The sequence below is a fragment of the Bemisia tabaci genome, chromosome 4 (assembly GCF_918797505.1).
Source record: "Bemisia tabaci chromosome 4, PGI_BMITA_v3".
NCBI lineage: Eukaryota > Metazoa > Arthropoda > Insecta > Hemiptera > Aleyrodidae > Bemisia > Bemisia tabaci.
This window is the reverse complement of record NC_092796.1, coordinates 48,049,241-48,074,065: the sequence shown is the minus strand read 5'-3', so window position 1 is coordinate 48,074,065 and position 24,825 is coordinate 48,049,241. Positions and strand designations below refer to the sequence as shown.

At 39.0% G+C, this 24,825-nt stretch overlaps 2 protein-coding genes across 3 annotated transcripts in view; both read left to right on the top strand.

Annotated features, from left to right (window-relative positions):
- LOC109043766 (uncharacterized) overlaps positions 1-6,964 on the top strand; it is a 136,842-nt gene extending 129,878 nt beyond the window's left edge. The window contains exon 3 of the mRNA XM_019061078.2: positions 6,104-6,964. Within this exon, the coding sequence (XP_018916623.2) occupies positions 6,104-6,825 (722 nt within the window). The 3' untranslated portion in view covers positions 6,826-6,964. The remainder of the gene's footprint in view (positions 1-6,103) is intronic.
- A 3,139-nt stretch (positions 6,965-10,103) lies between these two features.
- LOC109043762 (uncharacterized) lies at positions 10,104-23,625 on the top strand. Of its 2 annotated transcripts, none has more exons than XM_019061071.2 (10): positions 10,104-11,906; positions 12,375-12,615; positions 13,613-13,799; positions 14,446-14,595; positions 15,243-15,410; positions 16,004-16,243; positions 16,861-16,998; positions 17,650-17,778; positions 18,234-18,551; positions 20,067-23,625. In XM_019061071.2, exons 1-10 carry the CDS (start codon positions 10,112-10,114, stop codon positions 20,118-20,120), a joined length of 3,420 nt encoding a protein of 1,139 aa, XP_018916616.2. In that variant the 5' UTR covers positions 10,104-10,111; the 3' UTR covers positions 20,121-23,625. The 2 variants fall into 2 exon arrangements, with proteins under 2 accessions (XP_018916616.2, XP_072156080.1); XM_072299979.1 differs by having other exon boundaries at positions 10,127-11,906; positions 18,234-18,648.
- Positions 23,626-24,825: the final 1,200 nt, after the last annotated feature.

Here is a 24,825-nt window from a genome sequence, read left to right as displayed (position 1 = left end):
AGTCTGACGCTGAAACCTAAAGTTTAAACTTTTATGTAAAAACAAATAAGTACCGTCCCAAATAGTGATTAAAGTGTCATCTCCTTCCTTCACACAATTTAAAACACGAGATATATTAGATTGTTCGGCTCGAATTTGTTCGCGCAAAAAATTCCCTAAGTACACCGGTACAAAACTATCGTTTAAATGTTGCCTGCATTCAGTAATTTTACGGCTAACTGTGCTTCGTGATATGTTTAAAATTGTTGCTATTTGCTCTTGAGTAATTCCAGCGTACAAGTACATCAAATAAGCACCCAAAACACAGTCATCTTTTTCAGGTATATACTCGAGTAGAGTCTCGAACTGCAATTTATTTAGGCCGGTCCATACCTGAATGTCATGGTCGGAAAGTTTTAAAAAAAACCCTGTCGCACTATCACTTGACTTTCCGGAGGATGAATTGTGGTATTTGCACGTTATTGACAATAACTCCTCAATTTCACCTGCACTAAAAGAAGAAGACTCAGAGCATTTATCAATGAAACCGGATAGAAATAAAGGATCCAAAACACCGTTTGTGAAATGATGAGCACAACACCGACTGCCCTCTCGTATAATGAACTTATACTCAAAAAAAATTGCACTTCTCAGCTGTTTGTTCAAAAAAATTAAATTACCTGAATCTAATGAATCTGAGCAATCAAAAATACATTTACGGTGAGTTTTAACGGAGGGAGACTTAAAGCCAATTGTCACTTTTTCAGGGGGTTTTTCCGCGACTTCCGACGATTTCCTGAGAAATTCCGCACTACATTTTAAACAAAACCACTGTCCACTTCGGCAAACTTTGTCTTTACGACTTTTTTTCTCTAACGAGACTTTACACTCAACGCATGTTTGTACATTACCACTCATCGTAAAAGAAAAATGACAGGATTTAAGAAAATAACCCGGCTCGATCGAAAGATAGAGGTCAACTAATTGATCAGTTTAAACAGGTGTTATTACAATTTGCAATGTGCATGTTATCATCGGTGTTGTGCTAATCTATCTTCACGATTGATTAAAATAATACCCATAGATCAGATAAGGATTCGCAATCTCCTAACTCCGCGGTCCATCAATGATCGCGCGCCCTATGCAGTGTAAGGTAGCCAATCCTACCAAATCGTTCAGTGTTCACAGAAAAATACAATACTGCGATATTGTCGAAAATCGATGAATCGATATAGTTTAAAAATTTTAAAAATACTTCAGAAATAGCTCCTGAAGAAAATAAGAATTTCAAGTGTGTCCATTCATGCAAATTCTACTGTTTGTGCAGGGTTCGGTCGCCAAGCGGGTACACCTTTCTATTTTCAGATGTTGCATTTAATTATACATCATTTTTGCCTTAGAAAACTGAGAAAAGAGAACGCGTGAGTTAAAAAGGGGGGGGGGGGTGCAAGGAGCCCTAATTCCGCTCGTTTGAGTTAAAAATATTGCGAAAAGCGTAAAAAAAGGCTATCATTTACGGCTCCCTCCCCCCTTCTTTTGGTACCCGTGGACCTTTTCTCGTTTTCTAATGAAAAATACAGTAGAATAGAACATATGAAAGCGTCTAAGCGTTTTTAAACCGTGAATAAGTCGCTGTAGTTCGAGGCAAGGCGCGCTAATACCATGCGCAGCGCGCAACAACCTCGAGGTGCGCAACTTTGAGAAGCTGTAACTTGCGAACCAATCGTTTCCCCAGTATGCGACTTGTGCTGTTTTGTAGGGAATTGCATTGAGAACAACATATCTTATTTTGGTCAAAATCGCGAGATGACGTTTTTTGCTATTTACAATGTTGCCAAATTTAAGGGGTCAAAATTTAATAAGAATTGAAAAAATTGCAAAAATGGCAACGTTGCGTTGAAATTTTGTAACAAACGATACATGAAATAGAAACTACATACAATTCTGCGTTTTTTGGTCCAAACCGCATTCAAAAAGCTGTAACCGTTGCCGAAATATAGCAGTTTGAATTTTGCACGATTTTCCAACTTTGACCCCCCGCCCCCCCTCTTGTAATTATTTTTGGGGGCTGAAATTTTCAGGGATTACTATTGGCATATAGGCCTATCAAAATCCGAAGTTTGGTTGAAATCTGAGGGTGGGCGGATTTTGCCGTTTTTGCACAGACCTCTTTTTATGTGAACAAAACAGTTTTTTAAGCGTGTTTCTAAGATGTAATTTTTCACACCCGCCATTGTTACATATAAGGCATCATATACTGCAGGCGTAAAACACCTAAGTAGCTTTGTAAATTAATACCTGGGATAAATTGGAAGAAAACTTGATACTCAGGATTCTTCGCCGAAAAAAAAAACGGTTTGCGCGGGAACACATGGGTGGAAAAAGGAACTTTTTGTGAGAGGGCCCAGGAGGCCACTTCATTAAAGGGGGTTTGGGGTGGGGCACAAAAAGACACTCCACCGAGGAAGATTCACGTTACTCCGCCAGCTCCAAAAGAGAGTTTAGGGAATTTCCATAGTATCCAAAGGAGGTCTGGGGGGGCCGCCTTCGGAAAATTTTAAAAAAAATGTAGTCGTCCAGAAGCAATTCTGAGCTATTCCAATCGCAAAGTTGATCCCGTTATTATTTCAAGTATGAAACATATGCCACGCACTTACTTAGTAAAATTCATCACATTTCTCGGGAGGGGCCAAGTAGATTGGTGTGGGGCAGCCCCCCTCCCCCCCCCCCTATTTACGCCCTTGCGGAGAGAAAAAGACGACCCGTCTTTTGGTGTTGCTACTTAACCCTCTTTGCGCCCCTTGCCTACCGGTTTAGAGCCGCACCATACTCCAGTTTGCGTCTTAGCCCCAAAAACCGACAGGTGTGGGATGTTTAAAAGTTAGATAACGCCTATTGACCAACCCGTTTTGTTTCTACCACGGAAACTAGTTTTTTTTTCCGTGTTCCCCGAAACTGTCATCAATTTTATCGGTTCGGTCGGACTCAGTCAAGGCTTCCATTTTGCCGATCGCAGCATTTCTGTTCTACCGTGCTAAGGAAAAACGTCGTATGAAAATTCGAAGATTGTCACATTTCTTTCGATAAAACATGTATTTTTAAGGAGAGTTAAACATATTTGAACCGCGTTTAGCAGAAAGGAAGCAAGCCACATCAGCTATTGCCAAATTTAACTGGACAATTTAAATGTTTACAAGAGAACATTTGTGCGGATTCCTTTCAAAACCTTAAGGAGTACGCTTCTTACTGGGCAGAAAATTCTCTGACATTGGCTCACAAATCCACCCGACCGTTTTTATGTAAAAAATTAAACCGTCCAAGTAAATTTGGCAATAGCTGATGTGGCTTGGTTCGTTTCTGCTTGACGCCATCCATTTTTCCTTGAAATTCTCAGACACTTCAGATGAAATGACGAGAAAAATTCCCTGAAAAAATAGAAGAAAAACATACACAAACTTTTCCGGAAATTCCTTATTTTGCAAAGTAAATTTAGCAACGTCTGAAGGCTCATACGGTGTTCTTCCTTAGCACGGCAGTGCTCAATCATGTCCAGATTCTTCGACGTGTGCAGGCCAACTTGACGCCACTGCCCAGCAATGCAGCGTGTCTCACAAACCCAAGAGCTCTTGGAACCGCGGAAAAAATAAGAGCTTGAAGTGAGGTGTAGCCGTGGAAAAGTGACGAGCCGTTAATTCGGTTACGGCGCTGGAACCGTCCGTGCATGCGCGGGCGCGGCCATTACGCCGGGGTTATGAGCTGCCAAGTGAACCGATGTGATGCAGCCATATTCCAACCATACCTCGGGCGTGGCCACTAGGTAGTGGATACGGGCACCATCGTAGAAAACCACATTTTTCGCCCTCGTAACACGCTCAAACACCGAGCAATCCTGGCCCTCCAGACTGATTCTGTAACTTATTCCCTAGGATTCTGGTGTGAATTTCCAGTGGAACTCTCAATATCCAATTCCTTAATCTTCATACACACCAAGCCGTAACTCAAGCGCACTAGAATGCTCTGCGACTACCTACCTCCATTTGAATCGATCCAAAGATCGTCTTTTCTCCTTCATACCATGCGTGTGTTTTAATGAAGCCTAGAAAGTTTTCAATCCCCTGCGCGTTGATTCTTGGAGTAGTATTTGCCTGCATGATCGCGATTGTGCAGTCAGTTAATCTTCTAGTCATCCATGAAATTTTGCTGTTATGTCATTTTTGTCGCGATTCGAGCGAGAATTTCAAAGTTTCGAAATTTTTCGAATTTCGTCAAATGGAGGTACTAAAAAAGTACTGAATTTTTTGGGAATATACTGATAAAGCACTGTAAAAGTATCGATTTTTGGCCAGTTTATTTTACCAGACATCCTGCTATTTTCTCATGGACAGTCACATACTGACGAAGTTTTTAGATGTCCTCTGCACGAATGCGTCCAAATGTTTCTCTTTCTGTCATTCACTCGTTTTAGCCGGAATGCAAAGCGAAATTAATATTCCATCAACGTGCATTTGAAATCTGAATGTACATACTCGAGATGAGATCGAGTGGGACGTCAAATAAGGATACGGAGGCGGAGATGAAAAAGTGTGACGCGGTTCTTCGAATTTCGAGGCGAATTTCTTTCGGAGTCCGAGGAATGTCGCCGGCCGCGGCTGGCTGTGGGATCCGCGATCCGCGGCGCTAGATCTCTCCATGATTGACCGAATCAGAATCCGAACGAAAACCGGCCGCTTTTGCTTTCACTTTTTCCGCCAGCGCCCGGTAGCCACCCACTGCTCCGGCACCCGATTTTCCGCCCGCCCCGCCCCGCGCCCTACACCTCGTCGTCTCGCCTACCCCCCTCCCTCCCTCGTTGAGAAAAAAATCATCGTCTCGTACGTCGAGTCGCTAGGCAGGTGTCCTGTCGCGATGGTGCTGTATCTGATTCTTGTATTGTCTAGACCGAAGTATTTTAAAAGAGGATGTTTGATCCAGCTTGTCTGGTATGGCCATGTCAATAGAATGACGGACGAAAGGCTGGCGAAGAAGATGCTTGATTGGGTTCCTCCCGGGAGGAGACGAAGGGGACGCCCAGTAAAAGGGTGGCGACAGGGGGTTTTAGAAGAAATTAGGGTGTGCCAACTCCCTGAGGGGCGCCATAAAAGTGGCTTTATATGTATGTATGTATGTATGTATGTTTAATCCTATCTAGTTGTTCAACGCTTGAAATTCATTTCAATCATTTCAGTCGGATTTCAGGAGGGGAGGCTGATAAATTCGCCTGGGGAAGAATTAAAACTTCGACAAATCTCGGATTATTTTTAAAACTTATAATACCTAATTCATCCAAATTGCCTCCCCTCAAAAGTCCAAGTCTAATACGAGGAAGGGGGACTAATCCTTCACCGGTAAAGCCGCTTTTAAATGTTCGTCTAAAATGACACCCCTAAAAACGTATGCCTCGTCCAAAATGAATCCCTTTCCATATGACCCTAACACTGTCTTTTTCGTTGGAGTTTACAGCGTTCAACGATGCGTAATGGTTGTAAGATGGAAAAATAGTCTCTTGGTACGATTTCTTATGACATAATGAAAAATATTTCTTAATATAATTTGCACAAAAACGCTAGTCGGTCCTATCTCAAGAATATGAAACATGACCGAAAATATGGAATCTCCGAGATACTTGAAGCAGTGTCTCGGATTAACCAAGATCCAGTTTATCTTCTGCACGGAGAAAAAAACCTCGTGCGTGGGACCCGAAGTTTAGGTCATATGGATCTCTGAAGTTTTCGGATTGAGCATCTGAACAATTTAGGTCTAGCTGTCGAGGTTCGGATCACACATCTGAAACTCCAGTTCTTACATCTGAAGTACTTCAGATATGAGAACCGAAGTTTTTCGGCTGTGAGAACTGAAGTTTTTTTGGATGTGAAAACCGAAGTACTTCAGATGTAAGAACTGAAGTTTCAGATGTGTGATCCGAACCTCGACAGCTGGACCTTAAGTGTTCAGATGCTCAATCTGAAAACTTTAGAGATCCATATGACCTAAACTTCGGGTCCCACGCACTAAGTTTTTTTCTCCGTGTGAGACCGATTATTTCATGATAACGATCTAATTTCGACGGTTCTTTGGTGTGTTTCAGGAGCTCTGCTGTTGGCCTTCTCGTTCTGGCTGGGGAGGCTGGGGGACTGCCGGAGTGCGAACAACGACTTCTTCGACAACATCCCGGTGGACAACAGCCCGTGGCAGCCGATCACGGCCAACCGGGACGCGCCGAGGCCCCCGTCGCCCAAGTTCCCCCCCGTCCGCTACCCCAACGTCCCCAACCACCCGCCGCCGCAACCCCAATGGCTCGCCCCCTTCAACCGCCCCCCGGCGCCCACCACCGAGAAGTTCCCCAAACCCAAGTTCCCGTCCTCGGTCGACGGCTATAAGTCCTATTCCCCCGGGCCGCTCTACAACCCGAACAAGGAATTCTTCGACTCGCAGCCGCCCTTCAGCCCCTTCGACGACCTGAGGCCCAAGCCCACGAAAGAGGCGCCCCGACCCCGGCCGCCGACGACGCCGCCCGCTTTCGACGCCTTCGCCGACTCCCGAAGAAGCTCAAGTTCCCCCCGCCGACCGGGAGCAGCGAGAAGCTCAACTCCCTCAAGACCGCCGGGCGCTACCCGCCGCTGGAGACGGAGCAGAACGCGGTGGCCAACGAGACCGAAGCGCACGGCAACAAGCGGGGGCAGTCCAAGTTCCACCAGAACAGCGTGGCCGTGCGGGAGGCGCCGCCAGGACAGCGCGCCGCCCAGAATCGGACGAAGGCGCCGGGCCCGCGGCGAACGAGCTGAAGCCGCAGACGCACGTCGTCTATAGCAACACCGCCCAGCTGGTGGACGACGCGCCCGCCGACGAGGAGCTCCATCCGAAGGACTTCGTGCCGGGCAACATCATCAGCCAGATCACGTCCGTGCGTGGGAGACCTACGACGACGACGAAGCCGAGCGACAATTCGACGGAGCGGCCGCCGCCCAACGAGCTAGCCAACACGGTGCCGATCCTCGACGCGGAGAGGCCGCCCGCCTCCGAGGAGACCAGCGGCGAGGCCAAGAGGAAGTTCCCGTTCCGACGACCGCAGATCCTCACGACCATCTCCACGGAGCGACCCACCACGCAGGAGCCCCCGAGAAGGTAACCATTGTCAGATTTATCGGCGAGGGTCCTAGAATAGGAACATTATGGTTAGAACATTGGTAGTTGTCCACAAGTGATTTCTGAGGCCTATGGAGAGGGGATTAAGGGTCTCTGACATTCATCTGACAAGGGGAAAAGTGGAAGATCAAGCCTAACCTCCAGTAAAATTTAACATTCCTAAAACTAAATAATGTTTTAAAATTCAAGAACTTAAAGCGGGAGGTACAAGAAGTGTTCCACTATTTTCTGATCATTTGATCGATTAAAATAACACTCCACTCGTCGAATACGGTTATTAACAAGAGGCGCTGCGCTTAGCATGCTTCAAAATCACAAGTGCCGTCTTAATTTTTATTGCAATTTTTCAATCAATTTCCTTCTTTATTGTAACAAGGATGCATGACCCATAAGAAACTGCACATGACGTCTAAAATCGTCGTTCCTCTGACAAAAAAGACGTCAGCCTTAGGAAGCGAGGAGTTGTGTGGACATTAGAGCTTGTGCTAGACTAGAGTTACCCCCTTATCGTCGCTCTTCTGGCGTAAAGGTGTATCTCAATTTCCACGTAAACCTTGTGATCCGTATATGCTTTCTGGGGTTCATGTGGAAATAAAGGTACGCCCTAACGTTAGAAGAGGAACGTGATGTAGTAGGAGCGACGAAGTGTAGACATTCTAGCCGAATGCCCCCAAAATGGTATACTCGACCAGATGACGTTACCTTATTGTATGTCATTTGAACCTGTCGATGAAAATCACCGTAACACCGTTTAAAATTGAAGGGATTTGATTGTGAAAAACACAAAGGCGAGGTGTTATAAAGATGCTTTTATTAATTCAGAGCCGAAGCTTTTCGACCTTTATGGTCATAATTAAGGCGAATACAAACCACATGAAGCGATAGTTCAAGGCAAAGACAAAATTTAAGCGATTAGCTATTGAAACTACTGGCATACAAGAAGTTGAAAAGTCAAAAAACATTTTTAAAAATAGTAAAATAGGTAGTAAAGAATAGATTGTATTGCTTTATTGTATGTTACACAGGTCGACGCTGAAAAACAGCCTGAAGAACCGGATCAAGCTGCGGACCTCGACGGAAGTGAGCGCGGAGGTGACGGAGCCGACGATCCAGGTGAAGAACCACAAGGAGGACGCCGCGCAGCCGCAGTCGAACGACATCCCGCTGAAGGCGCCCCGGCCCACGGTGGACTACACCCGGAGGCGCCCCACGCGGCCGCCCGGGCAGGACGCCCCTCCCAGCGGCTGGGCGCTCGCCTCCTTCAAGAACTTCACGAGCCGCACGACGAGGCGCCCACCGACCACGGAGGCCTCCCCCGTCGCCATCACCGAGCCGCCGGCCAAAGTCAAGCCCTTCGTCGCTTGGTCCACCAGGCTCCAAAAGATGACCACCACAGAGAGCACTGCCACAGGTGAGATCCGACTCGGAGCCGATAGCCGGAAGTGACTACTGCGGGCTGATTATTGAAATTGATAGACAAAGTTATAGACAAAGAAGACATAGAGAGTGAGGAGCGATCCTATTGGTTGAAACGGGTGGCTCTTATAGACTAAGGGAGAGGATGATGGACTAACTGTCGAGTCTCTCGTGGGTTGCCGTTAGTTAGACTATTACCTACCTCCTTTGTCCATTGCAACCACCCGCTTCCACCAATAGGATCCCTCCATGTCTCTTTCGTCTTCTTTGTCTAAAGCTTTGTCTATCAATTTCAATAATCGGGCCACTGGACAGTGGGCTGATTATTCAAATTGATAGACAAAGAGACTAAGGCAAGGTCGATAGACCTAGGTCAGTATGTTAGCAAGATGTTCTTCGGAATGTCCTGATCTGGCGATGGATTCCCCCGCTTTGCTGTTTCACTTCTTTTCGAACGTTTCCCCGATTTGCACTGCCCCGTTGCATTACTCCTTCGCAATCTTCCCGATCTGTTTAAGCCCTATGTAATTGGATCGGGGGAACAGCAGAGTGGGAGAATCGGAGGAATCTGTTGGCAACGCAAACAGCCCTCACCCCCGATTTGCAGAGATTATCACAATCAACTCTCCTAACGGACAGACCTAGGTCTATCGACTTTGAACTAAGGGAAAATGGAGCTATCTTATTGGTTGAAACTGATGGTTACTATAGACCAAGGAATAAAATGCTGGACTAACCGCTGGATGTCTACTGGGTGGCCATTAGTTAATCTATTACTTACCTCTTTTGTCCATTGCAACCACCCGCTTCCACCAATAGGAGCGCTCAATTTTCTCTTCATTGTCTTTCTTGTCCATCACTTCGTCCATCAACCTCAATTATCGAGGATGGGAAATTAAGGATCACAATACATATACTTGATAGAATCTGAAAAGACATTTGAGGTGGAAACTCAAGTTGTTCAGAACAATGAAAAGTGGCCGTTTTCAAAGTTCATTACGCTCCAGGGGAGGGGGTCGAGGAGAACGTAACGCCATTTGGTTTTAACACATCAAAGGATAGGGCCAATTTTATAGGTCATAATGAGCCTCTCTTACTCTGTAGTATTTTTTCCCTTGGAGCAAATTTCAAGGGAGATAGGTCCCTTGAAGCTTTATCGAAGTAACATAATTTATTAAGTTGCTGACACAGTTCTTATCCAAATTACAGAAGCTTTGGTTAATTGAGGTAATTTATTTCTATCCATTTTTGTCGTAAATTTTCGGTGCTCATCATGTAGGCACCACTTCCTGTAGAAAATGAAAGGTGAAAAAATGAAAGGTGAAAAATCAAAAATAGATAAGCATGCCAAGGAACAAAATCATGTTATTGTCTATTCATCTTAATTTCTTATGATTTTATTGTTTCTAATATAAATTTTCTGATAGTTGGTCCCAAAACTGACCTAGTCAAGATTACAAATAAAATAGAATTACTTACAGTGTCATTAAACAACCTAATTATAAAATTGGAAAATGTTTCAGACATGACCACAATGATGGAAGATGAAATGGAAGTGACAACTTTTGCCCCTGACACCTTGAAATATGCTAATGTTGTGAGCAGCTCACCAAGCACCATCAGTGCCTTCAAAGACTCATTCAATAGCAGCAGAGTCATTGACCAAGTGCCTTCCACAAATTTGACTCTAAACAAGACAGTTTCCTCAGAAGAGGCAAACACTATTAGAATAAGTACAAATGACAAAAACCCTGCCAATAGTAATAGGAATGATGACAAAATGAAAGAAGACGTTACAAACCCTGATGGTAATGAAAAAGTTACGGAGGAAACGGACAGTTTAGAAAATGAAGGGAGCACGGGTTTACATGAGTTGAGTGATGTGGATGTCAAAATGGTTGCAAACGAAAACAAAGGCTCCAAAGATTTTAATGCCACCTCTACATCACCATCAGTATTATCAACTTCAAAAATGAAAAACGAAGTGATGAGTGACAAATACACTGAGGCAGAACAAAATCCCAGTAATCCTACAGAATCGTCTGGCAGTGACGATTTTGGGAAACCAACTGAAAAGTTTTCAATTGCAAATGACGAGGTAGAATTTGTTGAAGCTTCGAATGACAGTAATGCGCATGGGTTGGACGAATCAAATGATCTCAAACCAAAACCTCTGGAAACCGTCTATCTCACCGATGTAAAGCCAGAAGTTGTTGCGCCAGTAAATTCTATCAAAGAGTCGGAAGTTTCTTCAACCAATTCCACCTCGAAAGTTAATAGCTCGGAAACGCAAGTTTCTGTTATTCCCACACCTATCTCTAATTACCAAAACAATTCTAGTCAGTCAAATGAATTAAATACCGAAATTGAGTTTGGTACTCTCAAAGGTGCGTCTAGTCAAGACCTCGGTGATACCAAAAATCACCCACCGACTTCAGATATTCCTAACAGGATCAAAGAAACCCAGCAATATCACGAGGGAGGCTTGAATAAAAGTCACCAGTCAGCCTTAGACATGCTCAACAGAATAAAAGGAACCAACGAATACCCAACAGAAACAGAAGGAATGTTTGAGGTGTCCTTCGACTTGCCTGCTGTTAGTCCGTCCACCGAGAGAAGCAAGCTTCCTGACGTAAGTGTGTCTAAGAAATACGCCCAGTCAACAGCCAGTGAGCCGTATTCTAGTAGTGAGACTTCAAGTCACTCATCGCCGAGTCATTTCAATGAAGAAACTACATACCAGTATTCAACGAATGTACCCAATGTTTCCGAGGAAGACATCCCAGATTTTGAGTTTTCATCAATGAAGCCTCACCTCAGTTCTGAACTGGGTGAGAACCCACTGAACACTGATTTATCTACTACAGAAGACATGGTCCAATCTGTGATGAATTTAACAAGCTCAATCTCTAGTTTCGAAATGACACCTCAAGGCGGACTCCCTCAGAGCATAACACCCTCACCCAGCACCCCCATGACTACCACAATGAGTGTTCAGTTTTTGACTCCAGCCTCTGCAAAAACTTCATTGTCGGAGAAAGACATTTTTAGCAGAGAAAAGAGCACCACAACTACTAGTGTGGCCTCTAATTTGGGAGACAAAACAGGAAAACCTGTTTCAGCTAAGTGGCCTGTGTTCGCCACTTCCGAGACCACCCATGAGCCCTCGAGCAAAATTGAGCTAACCACCATGAAAACTTCAATCACAACCTCACCTTTCTCTACCACCATGAAAGTGGTAACAAGCACCAAGAAAAATGAGAATATTATACCTCCAGTGCCTGATAAATTGGACGAAAATAATGCCACTGATGAAGACGCCTACATCGGTAAGTTTTAGTTTGCCTCATACAAAACTGTTTTCATTCTCAGTAAACTCCAATTAAAATGTGAATCATTATCCTGTAAACTTAAAATTCAGCTGGAGAGATGAAATAATGTGGTGCTAATGGGATATGGGTGTTCTAGACAGTTTCTTTTTTTCTATCAATGAAAGAATTCAGAATCTCATCTTGAGAAAGTGCTGCGAAATTCCTTTTTTTTATCAGCCATGGAAAAGGAGATTGTGCAACAATGTAAATTTTTAGATGAGTAATTTTTGTCAAGTTAGACTCGAAAATAGGAATTTGAATTCTAGACAAACAATTCTAAAGAATAAATTGTACGCAGTCTATTTGTTTTTGTGCCGATGAAGAGATTGCAGTCGCATTTTAATTCGACAATTTAAAGCACGTTTTGTAAGATAATTTTGTATAATTTGGTTGCCACAGTGGTTACAGTGTTGATTTCTTTTTTAGAAACGGACAGTGAACAAGAACTCTTTTCACCAACCCCGACAAAAATTGTGACGACGGCGAAACCCTTTTCATCGAACGGGACAACTGAAATAACTGAGGCAGACTTATGTCCATCTACCATGCTTTGTCCGGTTCCTCTCCATATTCAACTTCGAATTGAAAGCAGTCCTGCGAAAGTTTGTAAAAATTTGGGCAAGCTCAAAACTTCAATCATCAAAATGTTCCGGACAGGGACTGCCAGGTAAACTATTATTTCTTTTCTCTTTTTATTTGTTAAGCAATGAATCATTTAAGTGAAATTTTTTTATTGCTTCATTCAAAAGTATTGAGGGAAATTAATTGCCAGTAGGTAATGAGGAGTATTTTTTTATTTCTCCTTTTTTTTTCTTTGCGTGGTATTCCACAACAGCATATCGAAAACTCGTTAAGCTGGAAAGTGCCTTACGTAATTGAAATTGAAAGACTGTTCTGTACAACTACCCTTCATTTTTTTCTGCTCTGCTCTGATCACAAAAAAACAAAAAAAAAAAAAAAAAAAGTCATCCAGGAGTCTCTGTAAAATTAAACTCTGGGACAGCCAGCCTACCTGCTGAAATGTTTTCACGCATTAAGCTTCCTCATTATAGACCAAGATGTGCGAACAAGAAGATATTTTTAGCAAACATGTCATATCAGCTCATCATCAAATTTTCCTCGCTATGAAGAGCTGCAATGCAGCTCCATTTGTTTGTTTAGTGATGTAATAATCTGAATCAATCAACAGTGAGTGTTGTTTAACTTTTTACACGTCTGCTTTTGAGTTTATTTCAGAAAGTTAATAAAAATAATTTTATTATTCAATTTACCCATTCGAAATCAATCATTCAGTTATCATTTGAAAATAATTTTATTGTAAAGTCATCATCTCAAGAGTTTGTAGAGGATTAAATTACTCCTTCGTTTTGTGAAGCAACTGAGACAATATAGGCAAATTTTGAAATCAATAATTGTTAATTGTCAAGATTTTGATTAAAAGACATTCAATTCGGTATAATCTCACTTCTGTTTTTTTTTTTTTTTTTTTTTTTTGCTAATTTACAAGCTACAGTCATCTGAATAAAATATGTAATAAGTGCGTAAATATTTTATAATGTAGATAAAAAACCTAAACCTGTGTCAGACTTGTTTTTTCAGTCGTCAGGTCCATATTTTATCCTGTCGTATCAGCTCATGCCAATTTTCACCGTTTCTGATTTCAGAGTCCAACAGTCTGAACAAATCAAGTTCATCGACCTAAATTCGAATCATTGTCCCAAAGAAGACACAGGGAAGGAGACTGACATTAAGTTTTATTTGGCAGATGGAATCGGTGATTTTGAGCAGTCGATCAATGAAGAGTTCATTGAGCTCTACGGAAAAATGGGACTTCAAGGCTACGAACCAAAAGTATGTATTACCCTGTCAATGGCCAAAGTGCGATTTTACTCAACTCTGTTTGCTACGTTGCAGACTTCCTGTCATATTTAATTTTTTCTCTAGAAAACTAGTTAGCATAACTCCTTTGAAACGTCCTTAATTTTGCCTCTCTATCAACAGAATATCACAAAATAAAGGAATGTCAAGTTTTTTTTGTTTTTTTCTTGTACTGGCTCTCTCATGTAACCGCATACTTTTGCGTGCTTCACTTTTTTGGGTTCCATTTTTTTTCAACATATCATGTTGTATTCTTATGTTTCAATCCCTTTTTTATGTTTTTTGAAAGATTTATATAGCTCCAAAACCCAAAACTTTAGATGACTCATGCAAAATCTCTAATAATGTATTACGTCTTTCTTTTTTGTCATTTTGTTCCTGCAAAGTAGGTAGAAGAAGAATATTGTATAATTTACTTGATTTTATCAATGTACCTTTAGAACATTATTCCACTCTGCACTGCACAAGTTCTGTGTAGTTCTCCCAGTTTTCTCAATATTAAGTAGTAAAGGCATGAAAGGGTTTTGCTCAAGTTGATTTACTTATGCATTCTTGTTTTCAAAATTTGTTTGTTAGCTTAGCTCTTCACCTTGTAAACAATGACAATTTTTTTTTACAGGTTGAAAGCGCACACCTTATAATGAACAAAGGAAGTGACAAGGAAGTCAGTGTGGGATCCGATATGGATGGTAGCAAAACTCGAGTCATTGCAGCGGTTGTAATCATCTGCCTCGCTGTCATTTGCTTGATCCTAGTCATTTTATTGCTGGTTAGTCTTAAAATAAAAGAGTTCCAACAAAAATTCACGAAGAATTTTCTGACTAAGACACTGTGAAAGATTAAAATTTAATTATAAATTATGGCAACTGAAGCTAGAGGAAGCTGGAAAATGTAAAGGTTCGGCAATTAAAGTGCCCATTTTTGTCACAGAATGCGCCAAAACCATCCATCGTCGATTCCAACTTTTTTTCACTCTTTTTCATACTTTATTTGTGTAATTAAAACAGCAGCCTGAACATAGGAATTATGCCAGAACGACAAGTCTACGCATAGCGTCTGTAGACCTAGTCTTAAGTATGTAATATATTGCATTTTGATGTCCGATTGGGCTGTTTTCAGCTTTCAATATTCGTTCCGCAGAAGTGTGAGATTTTCAAGACAGACTCTTACCAACTTTACATTTTACAATTTCTTAATATTCATTTCATCACTGACATGATGATACCTAATAGAAATTTAGCCACAGCTGTTGTATGACTGTTAATGTTTGCTTTTTCTAATACAGTTTACTATAAATATAAACATAATTGTTTAGTTAGTATTTTTTTTGTGTGTGTGTGTCGAAAGGTAATTTTTCTGTATTATTTCTGAATACATAATTTTTGTTTTATAATGTTTTCTAAATCCCTTTTCCAGATGATCATTCGCAAGAGGCAAAAACGATTCAATTATGGACAACGATGTGTGCCAGTAACGCTAGATGACTACAGTTTGGACAATATTTCAGTTTACAATAGTGTGCGAAGAAAAGGCGATGCGAGGGCGTCCAAAAGATCTTACGGAAATCCAGCTTTTGATGACCCTGTAAGCTAGCTTGCACTTGTTATTTTCCATGCATATAACCCTCTCAGCTATGGAGTGAGTCATTAGGGAAGATATTATTATGGAGCCCTGCCCTTCTGTATGCTCTCCCTAATGAAATTGCCCCAAGAACCCTTGCTTTCACGGATTTTAAGATTTATTGTCTCTCCCAACTCCTCAAAATTCGTTCCTGCTTATTTTACGGCTAGTCAAGTGTAAGATGTTCAAAAAAATGAAGGAAAGAGAGTGAACCGGTTCTTTAACAGAATTGTCAGCAAAAAAAAAAAAAAAACATCGTCTTCCTTTGAAGAAAAATAATGTGAGTATTGTATTGTGCTTTTCTAAGGAATTCTAGCTCTAAACAGGAATATTTTTAAATAATTACCTCTATCAGAAAAGGAACTCTTATTTATACCACAAAAATCAATGCTCGCAATGTTTGTATCGAAATCTGAGCTACTTTGTTTTTGAGCACCAGTTAGTTAACAGAGAATTTTTCACAAATATGCTAAGGAAGTGGATTTTGCAGTATTCGTCATCGATTTTTTCAAATTTATTTTGAAAATAGTTGTCCTAATCCAGAATTGTTTTTTCAGAATGGTCCCACTCATCGGATAAATTTTGCTGGCCTTGCAAATTTTGCATCCGATCAAAACGCAATCGATGAAGAATTTGCCTCCATTCCTGTGGTTGCAGTGAAACCAGATGAATTGCCACCCTCTGCTGAAACGAAAAATCGTTATGCAAATGTTATTCCGCTTCCCGAAACTAGAGTCCATCTTCTCAACACCAAGACTGGAGGCTGCAGTGATTATATCAATGCAAATTACGTCAAGGCAAGTTGATTTTTTGAAATAAAATGAACCAAATGAAGGCGAATATTCAGAACCTTCTGTCCAGAAACATCTCCTAAAAATGGAACCTCAAACAGCATGTTGAAAGTCGAAAACTTCCTTGATTGTAGGGCTTGAAAGTAAATTTTTTAGGAGAGTAATTCTTATCAAACTAGCTTTAAAAAATTAATGCTTGAGTTCTAAATGCAGAACGCTGCTCATAACGATAAGTTACAAGCAATTAGTTCATTTTTTTGCTAAAAGTTAGGGTAAATTTGCTTTAATCTGAAAATTCTAAGCCATGAACAAAGCAGATGTAGACTTCAGTCTGTTCTTCCTCAAAATTATGTTTTCGAAGGCTTTTTGTAAACTTCATACGGTCATAATGCCCATTGGTTTGATTTTTTTTTCTCTACAACATTATTTAAAACTTTCCTATCAGTAGTGACCTCAATAACTTTATCAAAAATGATCCTCTCTGCATTGACGCCCCTTCACTGGTTGAAAATCACTTTTCTCTTATTACTCTGAGATTATAGAAATCATAACTTTGAAAACTGGTTTTTTATTTCATTTTGTTTTTCTTTGGTTAATATAGTTAAATGTGTTTCCTTTTTCAGGGTCCAAAGAGAGAAGAAAGATTTTACATAGCCTGCCAAGCCCCTTTGCAATCAACAATTGAAGATTTTTGGCGCATGGTCTGGGAGCAGCAGAGCAAAGTTATTCTCATGCTGACAGATTTCTTTGAAAATGGAGTTGTAAGTCTGCCCCTATACTTTTCCTTCCACCTTTCTATTTTTTTCTTTTCTACTTTTTTTGCATTTAAAATTAAGAATTAAAGACCTTTAAGAAGTACAGCACAGAGAAAATATTTTTTTTTTAGTCTGTTAAAATCATCTTGTCCGAGGAATTTTTGGTCTCAAAGATTCAATTTTGCTTGATATCATGACCAAGCAATCGGCATAGTATGGGCATAAGCAGAGAACGGCCGATACTAGGTCGCTGAATAAGTTTTGAAGTGGGTTCCTTCAGATATGCGTCATAGAGGATGTCCAGCTAAAAGGTGGATAGATGGTACCCAAAGAGAGATAGAGAGATGCCAGCCTCCAGAAAAGCCCCACCTTGACAGGTGAAAGATGGCGTCAAAATAATACAACATAAAGGGAAATTTTCAATGTTGCAATGCAAGATGAGTGTTTTTGAAGTCTTCCTAACAATATATCATTTGTTCTTTGAACAATTTTTGCTTGCAAAATGGCAAGGAATACCTAGCTAAAGTTTTTTGCATCCAGACAAAATTGTTGGTAAAATTGATATTATATAACTTTTTTCATATTATACTAAATTATTTTATTCGTAAGTTTTCTCCCAAATTTTTCTGTTTTTTAACCTTGTTAATTCTTGTGCAGGAAAAATGTGCCAATTATCTTCCTCCGTCCGAAGTTATTGATTGCAATAGAGTTTTTGGCGATTTTCAAGTAACTTTGAAAAAGCGAGAAAATCGTGAAAAATATATCATATCATCTCTTCAACTCAAGGTAAAGAATTGTTTTCTTCTTGTTTCAAGAATCATAAAGTTATTTAAGTGATGTAAACTTTCTCCCTTAATGAGTATGTTTTTCAAGGTCTTTTATAACTTTCTTCTCCTTCTCACAAAAAAAACTATTGTCATCTTCTCCTAAAATTTTCATCTTTGAAGTTGAATCCCTCTAAAAGCAATCCATCTTTTGCATTTTATGACGTCAATATTTCTAAACATTAAAGCGTAAACTTTGTTATCATTGCCATTTAGTCTCTTCATGGTGAGCCTTCAACATTCAACACAAAACCATTGATAAGCCCAACCAATTTTTATTTCTCTTTGCTCTTCATCTTTTCCCTAGAACTGGGCATTGTAAAAACTACACACTGTCCCAAAGGTATTAATGCTGTTTTTGAAACGAATGTATTCTTAACTGCTTGAATAACTAGGATCTGGTAAAATTTGTTTCAGAATTTGGAAACGAATTCTTGGCGAGAAGTGACCCATCTATGGTACACCTCATGGCCTCCGCTTGGAGTGCCCAATGAAGAGTCCTCGATAATAGCGTTCCTGATAGAGGCACGAGTCTACATGAAAAACAACACAGGTCCAAACGTAGTCCACTGTAGCCCTGGGACAGGGCGAACGGGGACTGTTATCGCCTGTGACTTGTGCATCCGCGACTTCGAGCTAACCAGGATGGTCGATGTTCCTAAGTGCGTCTACATGCTGCGACGCTGTCGAGCCGGAGCCGTTCAGACCAAGCAGCAGTACGCGTTCATTTACAAGGTTTGTAAGCAGATTGCTTCCGCTGACGATTACAGAGAAAGAATGATCTGAAAAAACCCTCATCTCAAACTCGTTGATAGCCGTATTTCATACTGAGGTTTGAACTTTTTATCTTAGCTTTCTGTCCTTTTCTACTTTGAGCTCACTAAGTGTATATTCATTCAATGCACAGTTCATATTAACGAGTCTCTGAACTGTGATCAGAGATTGTTGCAAGTTTTTAATAGCGTTTCAATAATAGTAAAAACTTTTTGAAGTTTTTCCAACTAAATTCACTCTAATACTGTCTTAACTACTTGAATTGAGTAATTTAAAATTTTTTATGTCCATCGCATTTGCATGATTTTAGAATTTTAATTGTTTCCCTTGGCCATTCTTTTCTATTGCACTGTGTTGGCACCCCCAACAACCTTTCAATCTCTTGCTGTCTCCTGGTCGATTCAGTCCTACAATCAAATAATCTGTCTTCTTAAAAGTCAAAAGGAGTCAAACGCTGATCAAATCCACTCCAGCTTGTCCCTCGAGTGAATGCCTGTAACGTCGTCTAAGCCTTAACAGTGCATCGAATCACTTACAGATTTAAACTTAGTACCTATAAATGACTGAGCATGATGACTTTTTTATTTTTTTAAAGCATGCAAGCATGACTGATAGCATGTAGAAAAGTTTTATTGTACTCCGCAGGTTTGATTAAGAGTGTTTCCAAGAATCTATATAATTTAGACCAAGTTTAACGCAAAGGATTCAAGTCCTAAAAGATGAAGCCGAAAAAAAGAGGTCTGAAGTTTTATTCCTCCCTAAGACTGAATATCAGAGATAAAATTCAGAGACGATTTTCACGTATAAGATGTGAAATTTCAACAGCAAAATTTTGTCGGAAAAACTTAAGCGGCCTCTGAAGCTCAAAACTACTCCTTACTCATCTATCCCAAGATTTGTCTTGGCCCCTTTCTGTTTAATGTTGTTCATTTGTTGTATTTAGTCCAAATTTTTTGCCCCTCCTATACCAAGTTAATATTTCGACCGTGAATTGAAAATGGAGATAGGTTTCATTTTTTATTGTGGCATTTAAGTGTCAGCTGACAACTCTAGAGTCGTAGGAATCATTAAAAGCTTTGAAAATCGAATTTTTTGTGTGATGAAAAATCTTAATAATATTGTGCATTCAATAAATCTCAGCAGAAAATCCAGATACCATAATCTGTATGCAGTTGTTTGAATTATCAAACGCTGAATCTGAGATTATAGATAAAACCAAGTATAAAGAATAAATTATAACACCTGAGATAAAATAAAACTTGGAACAAAATTTCCGTCAAATAGGGAAGAATGTAGCTTTTAAAAATTATCTGGCTCATTTCATAGGTTTTAAGCTTCAAGTGTTTGAGCTCTTTTCATGGCTTTCCGACTTTGTCTAATGTTATCAGTCAAATCTGCATTTTCTCACTTCACGGTAAATTAAGAGGCTCCAAATTTTTATCAGACCTTTTCATTTTTTCTTTCTCATGTCCTCAGGTTTTGAATTTGTATGCGGCTAAATTAACCGGGGGAGGTTTGGACAGTATTTGAAACCTTCATTTCTGACCAGTATGATTCGCCGGCTGTAATTTTTTATCTTTCTTGCCAAATTGTTAATAATTTTTACTTGTAAGTATGTAGAATTTTTGTATTAGCTTTTTTTTTTCTTTCTCTGTCCATCCTCTTATTTTTTATAAAAAAAATGTTTATTTTTTTACTCTCATTATTATGTATCAATTTCAATGATCATTTCACTGATTTTTTGTCCTAGGAGTTTAATCCCAAGTGTTCCAATCGTAGAATTTTACGATTAGTTCAAATTTTTCTCTTATTTTTTCACAAAGCTGTGAAAGATTCAATGCTTTCAAGTTGAGTCACAATGTGCCTGTTTACTTGATCTAGCCTGAAGGTCAGGTTCTAGTTGGAAAAAGGCAAATGCATTTAAATTTAGACGGATCAAGCAATGAAACATACTTCATTCCAGGAAATGATTTGTAATCAGGATTAACAGATTATATAGAAGAGGTCTATGCAGAACAATACAGTGCTACGAATAATTTTTGTCTCTTCTTTTAGTGTTCAAAAATGCTTTCCTGAAAGGAAACCTCAAACTCAACCCTACGTAACTTACATTTGACTCCGCTGAAGTGTCACTTTCGCAGCCTAAAAAAACTTGGACTTGGCTCGAACAGAATAATCAAGGGGTAGATTCATTCTAATTTTCCCAAAGTTGCTTGTTCAACTTATTTTTTTTCTTTCATTAATTTAACCTCAATAAGATTTAAATATTTATTTAATATTCTAACCATAGCTTCTAATGTCTGAACCCATTCTCATTCATGAATAATCTGATAACTTGAAGACAATGTTTCACAACAAGAAACATACCAACAATCGGTAGTTCAGCTCCTACTGATCCAGTTGCCTCAAATTCTTAACCTCCTCTTTTTTCAATTTTTTTCTTGAGATGAAGTTATTAAATTTCTAATGCTGCAACAATCAGCGATGGATCGTTGTTTGACTTCTTCATAATTGGGGTTGCGTTTGGTGACCATTCAGAATCGAGCGCTTTGCAACTTTGAATTGAATTAGTTTTCTTCCACCGCGATGATAAGCTAGTCAGATCAACAAGTTAAAAATTCCTTTTTTTCACGGATTATAAGATAATAGATGAATCAAAAGGAACTATCTCTATTGTAACTTGGGCTCTTAAGACCAATAGGAATACATGCATAATAGGGCCCATGTTGCCACAGTAATGAGCAGCTCCTGTTGATTTTAATACGTCTGGTAGCGGACAGTTACATTTTTAATGGAAACTCTAATTTTTTGGTTAAATTCTATATCTTGCTTGACTTATTCGCTTATTTGAAGTAAAATGACTCCAAAGTTGGACATAGAGAGGATATCAGTCTATTGGTGCCGAGTATGTATTGCAATATTGCGCATAAGACTCAACGTGGGGATAAGAGACTCTGTAATGATTTTGCTCCCCATGACAATTTACATTTTTACTCATTTTCATGAAAAAATAATTTAAATTCGTTGTTACAGAGTGTGTTACAACTAAGCTGTTTTGTGAAGTTCATTGATATCCCTTTTCATTATATGTACAATGGCTCACTCGCAAAAGTTATGCACCTTCTGTTACCGTATACCTTTCATTCACAGTGAAAAGGAATGAAATATACTTTTCTCTTAATTTGAACCATTGAAATTACCAATCCTGAAGTGACTGCTCATGACATATTCGCTGGATGCCAGCGATAATTTGGCAGAAACCTCGAACTTTCATGCCTGGACAGCTTTTATTTTTACCTCTGATCTGACCAAAATTTGACCAGAAATTCTAGCCGGGCATTTTGCTGTGCATCTCTAACAAACTATTTAACTCATGATGCAAACTCTCTTGATAAAATTGTTGTATAAATAATGAAACTATTTTTGATGATTGTGCTGTGGCAGAAATTTATCACTGTCTTGTCAACCTCTTTTGAAACAAGTCTTTGAAAGAAATTGCCTCTCCTTTTTCAAGGAGGCAATCTGTTCCCAGACGATTGAGGACAAAATCATGTTGAGGATTTTATTTGAATAAATGTAGGCATGAGGCTAAACAGGTGCAATATGTTAATGTTTGTATTTTAATTGATTGTTAGTGTTTTTTTGCAAAAATGAATGCAAGTTCAGAAGAAAAATTTGGAAAGTCTTTTTCAAACAAACATGCTTTTTGTTAAAGTTCAGACACATGTATAAAAAGCTTAGCGGTGAACGAGCGAATATTCATCAGTGTATTAACAGCTAAGCTACAAAAATACGTATCTGGGTTGCAATGTTTTAAAATCTCCGTTTCTATTTTATTCTTTAAAAGGAGACGCAACCAACATTATGGCTTGAAATTTTCACAGAATCTTCATCACACAGAGAATAAAAATCACCAAAGTTGTCAGGAAATGATGTTTGGTAGTCTTCGACGTAGAAAATAAAATATGACAGGAAATCTGCAATGCCACAAACCAAGATACGCATTTCTGCAGTTTCAGTTTGTGATAGTAGTTCATCTTTGCGCTTTTCTTAAATTATACCAAATGCACTTACATGGTTTGTGTAAGAAAGTTATTATTCAGTTTCATAAGAATATTTTGAGATGAAAGATGCTTTCATTATCAAGCTGCACTACCATGAAAGCATACTCATGAATATCAGCTCTTTTTCCGCTAAGCCCTTACCGCTAAGAATTATCATATAAAATAAGTAGTTTTCAGTAATAAGTCGCGACCTCTTTTTGTCAAAAATGCCTATTCAAAGTGTCTGCCAAAAATTGTATTTTTCAATATTATAATAGCATAAAGAAGCTCCTTGAAAGTGTAACTAACTGTTTTTTGTAAAGGTTCTCTCAGATTTTTTAATTTGAACAAATCTCCCATGTTTAGGGATTTTCTTTTAGTTTCATTAGTTTTATACAATTTTTTCAAAGCTATTGTCACTCGAGCTGAATATTTTTTTGTTTTTCAATTTTGTCTAAAATCCCTCATAAGTTCATGACAAAATCAATAAACTTACTAACATGCCGTCAGATTTTTTTCCAAGCAGACATATTTTAATGAAGCCTAAATATTGTAAATATAATTTTGCTCAAGATATACAATATGATTTAAGTAGGTTCTATTTATTAGAAAGAAATTTTTTGCTACTTACACTTAGTAACCAGGCTCATCATTCCGGTAGCATAATACTCAAATAATACTCCTTGTAATATCCTGTTATTTTCTCATTAAGTTTTGTAAATATGATGCTTTGTTGAAGTTATTTAGATAATACAGATTTTAACTACTCTCCATTGTGATACTGATTTTCGTTTAGTTAATTGTTGTAAATAATCAGTATAAATTGGCTGAAATTGAGTATTATGTAGTAATTTTCTTAAAATGTGATATTTAACTTATAAATAAATTTCAGCTCTTATTTTAGTTTTAGTCAAGTAATTCTCAAATATTGTTGAATGTGTTGAATATATTTTTATATAGATATACAGAAAATAAATAGTATATTTTAAGACTTTTGTTGTTTTTTAATTCAACAGCTAATTGGTAACTCATTTCAATCCCCTCTTACACAATGGACATCATGGGTGCGAAAAGGGCTCTTCTCAGTTTCAGAATTTTTTGTTTTATACTTTCAATTTTAAAAGGAACAAAACAATTTGGTAGAGAAATGGAATTATAACTGAATTTCCCTCTTACTTTTATGATATCTTTAACGCAAATCTCAAGTTTAATGATCTAATAGTTTTCTATTAAAAAATCTAATTGTTGGCGGAAACTCTTCAATCTTGTTGTGGGGAAGGACCTTTTTGCATCCAAGTCCTTAATTCATTTTTGGTGAGATTTACTTTGGTAGAAATTAATTATCCTTCTTACTTTCATTTTACTTTTCTCGTTGCTAGAGCTGCAGGCCAATATTTTTCAGATTTTTTTCCGAGCAGACATATTTTAATGAAGCCTAAATGTTTTAAATATAATTGAAAGTAAATATAATATGTTGTAAATATAATAAAAAGTATTGAAAGAATCCCTGGATTTCTGAGAGCCGGTTATTGTCCTTGGATTTCCATTTCATTCCGGTCTGTCCAATGACAGCCGCGAGTCGAATCAAAATAACTCAAAAATAAAAGTGCGCATGAAGGTATACAATCCTTGATTGTTTTAATGGAAGTGATTTACACAAAGTACTTGATCTTAATTATCTGCCACTTAACCTTGAGGTACTAGGAACAAGTTTTTCATCAACCTTTAGGAATCTCAAAGGATCTTTACCTCCCAATTTTTTTAGATATCAACAAACTCTCATCAATGCCGTTTCAATCAATAATGTCTCTGGCAAGATGGCAGCACTATTTTGTCACCACTCAGATCTATTATTGATAAAATAATCGATTCAAAGTAAAACAGCCAGCCTTAATAAATATTTCTTGTTCTCAATGAGCACATATAACATGACAGAATCCAGTTTTGCGAACTTGAGAGTCACCACTGCTCTAAAGCCTACCCCTATTTGGACCGCGTTTAACAGAAAGGAACCAAGCCACATCAGCTATTGTCAAATTTAACTGGGCAATTTAATTTTTTATGAGAGAACGTTTGTGTGCATTCCGTTGAAAATTTTAAGGAATTTGCCTCGTATTATGCAGAAAATCCACTGCAAGCACGAAAATCTGCACAACCGTTTTCATGTAAAAAATCGAATTGCCCAATGAAAT

Excerpts from the sequence above, each read along its gene's own strand:
- LOC109043762 (XM_019061071.2), top strand. The coding sequence starts at position 10,112 with ATGATGGAAGATGAAATGGAAGTGACAACTTTTGCCCCTGACACCTTG. Across the intron at positions 12,616-13,612 it reads TTCCGGACAGGGACTGCCAG|AGTCCAACAGTCTGAACAAA; the intron begins GTAAACTATTAT and ends TTCTGATTTCAG. Across the intron at positions 13,800-14,445 it reads TTCAAGGCTACGAACCAAAA|GTTGAAAGCGCACACCTTAT; the intron begins GTATGTATTACC and ends TTTTTTTTACAG.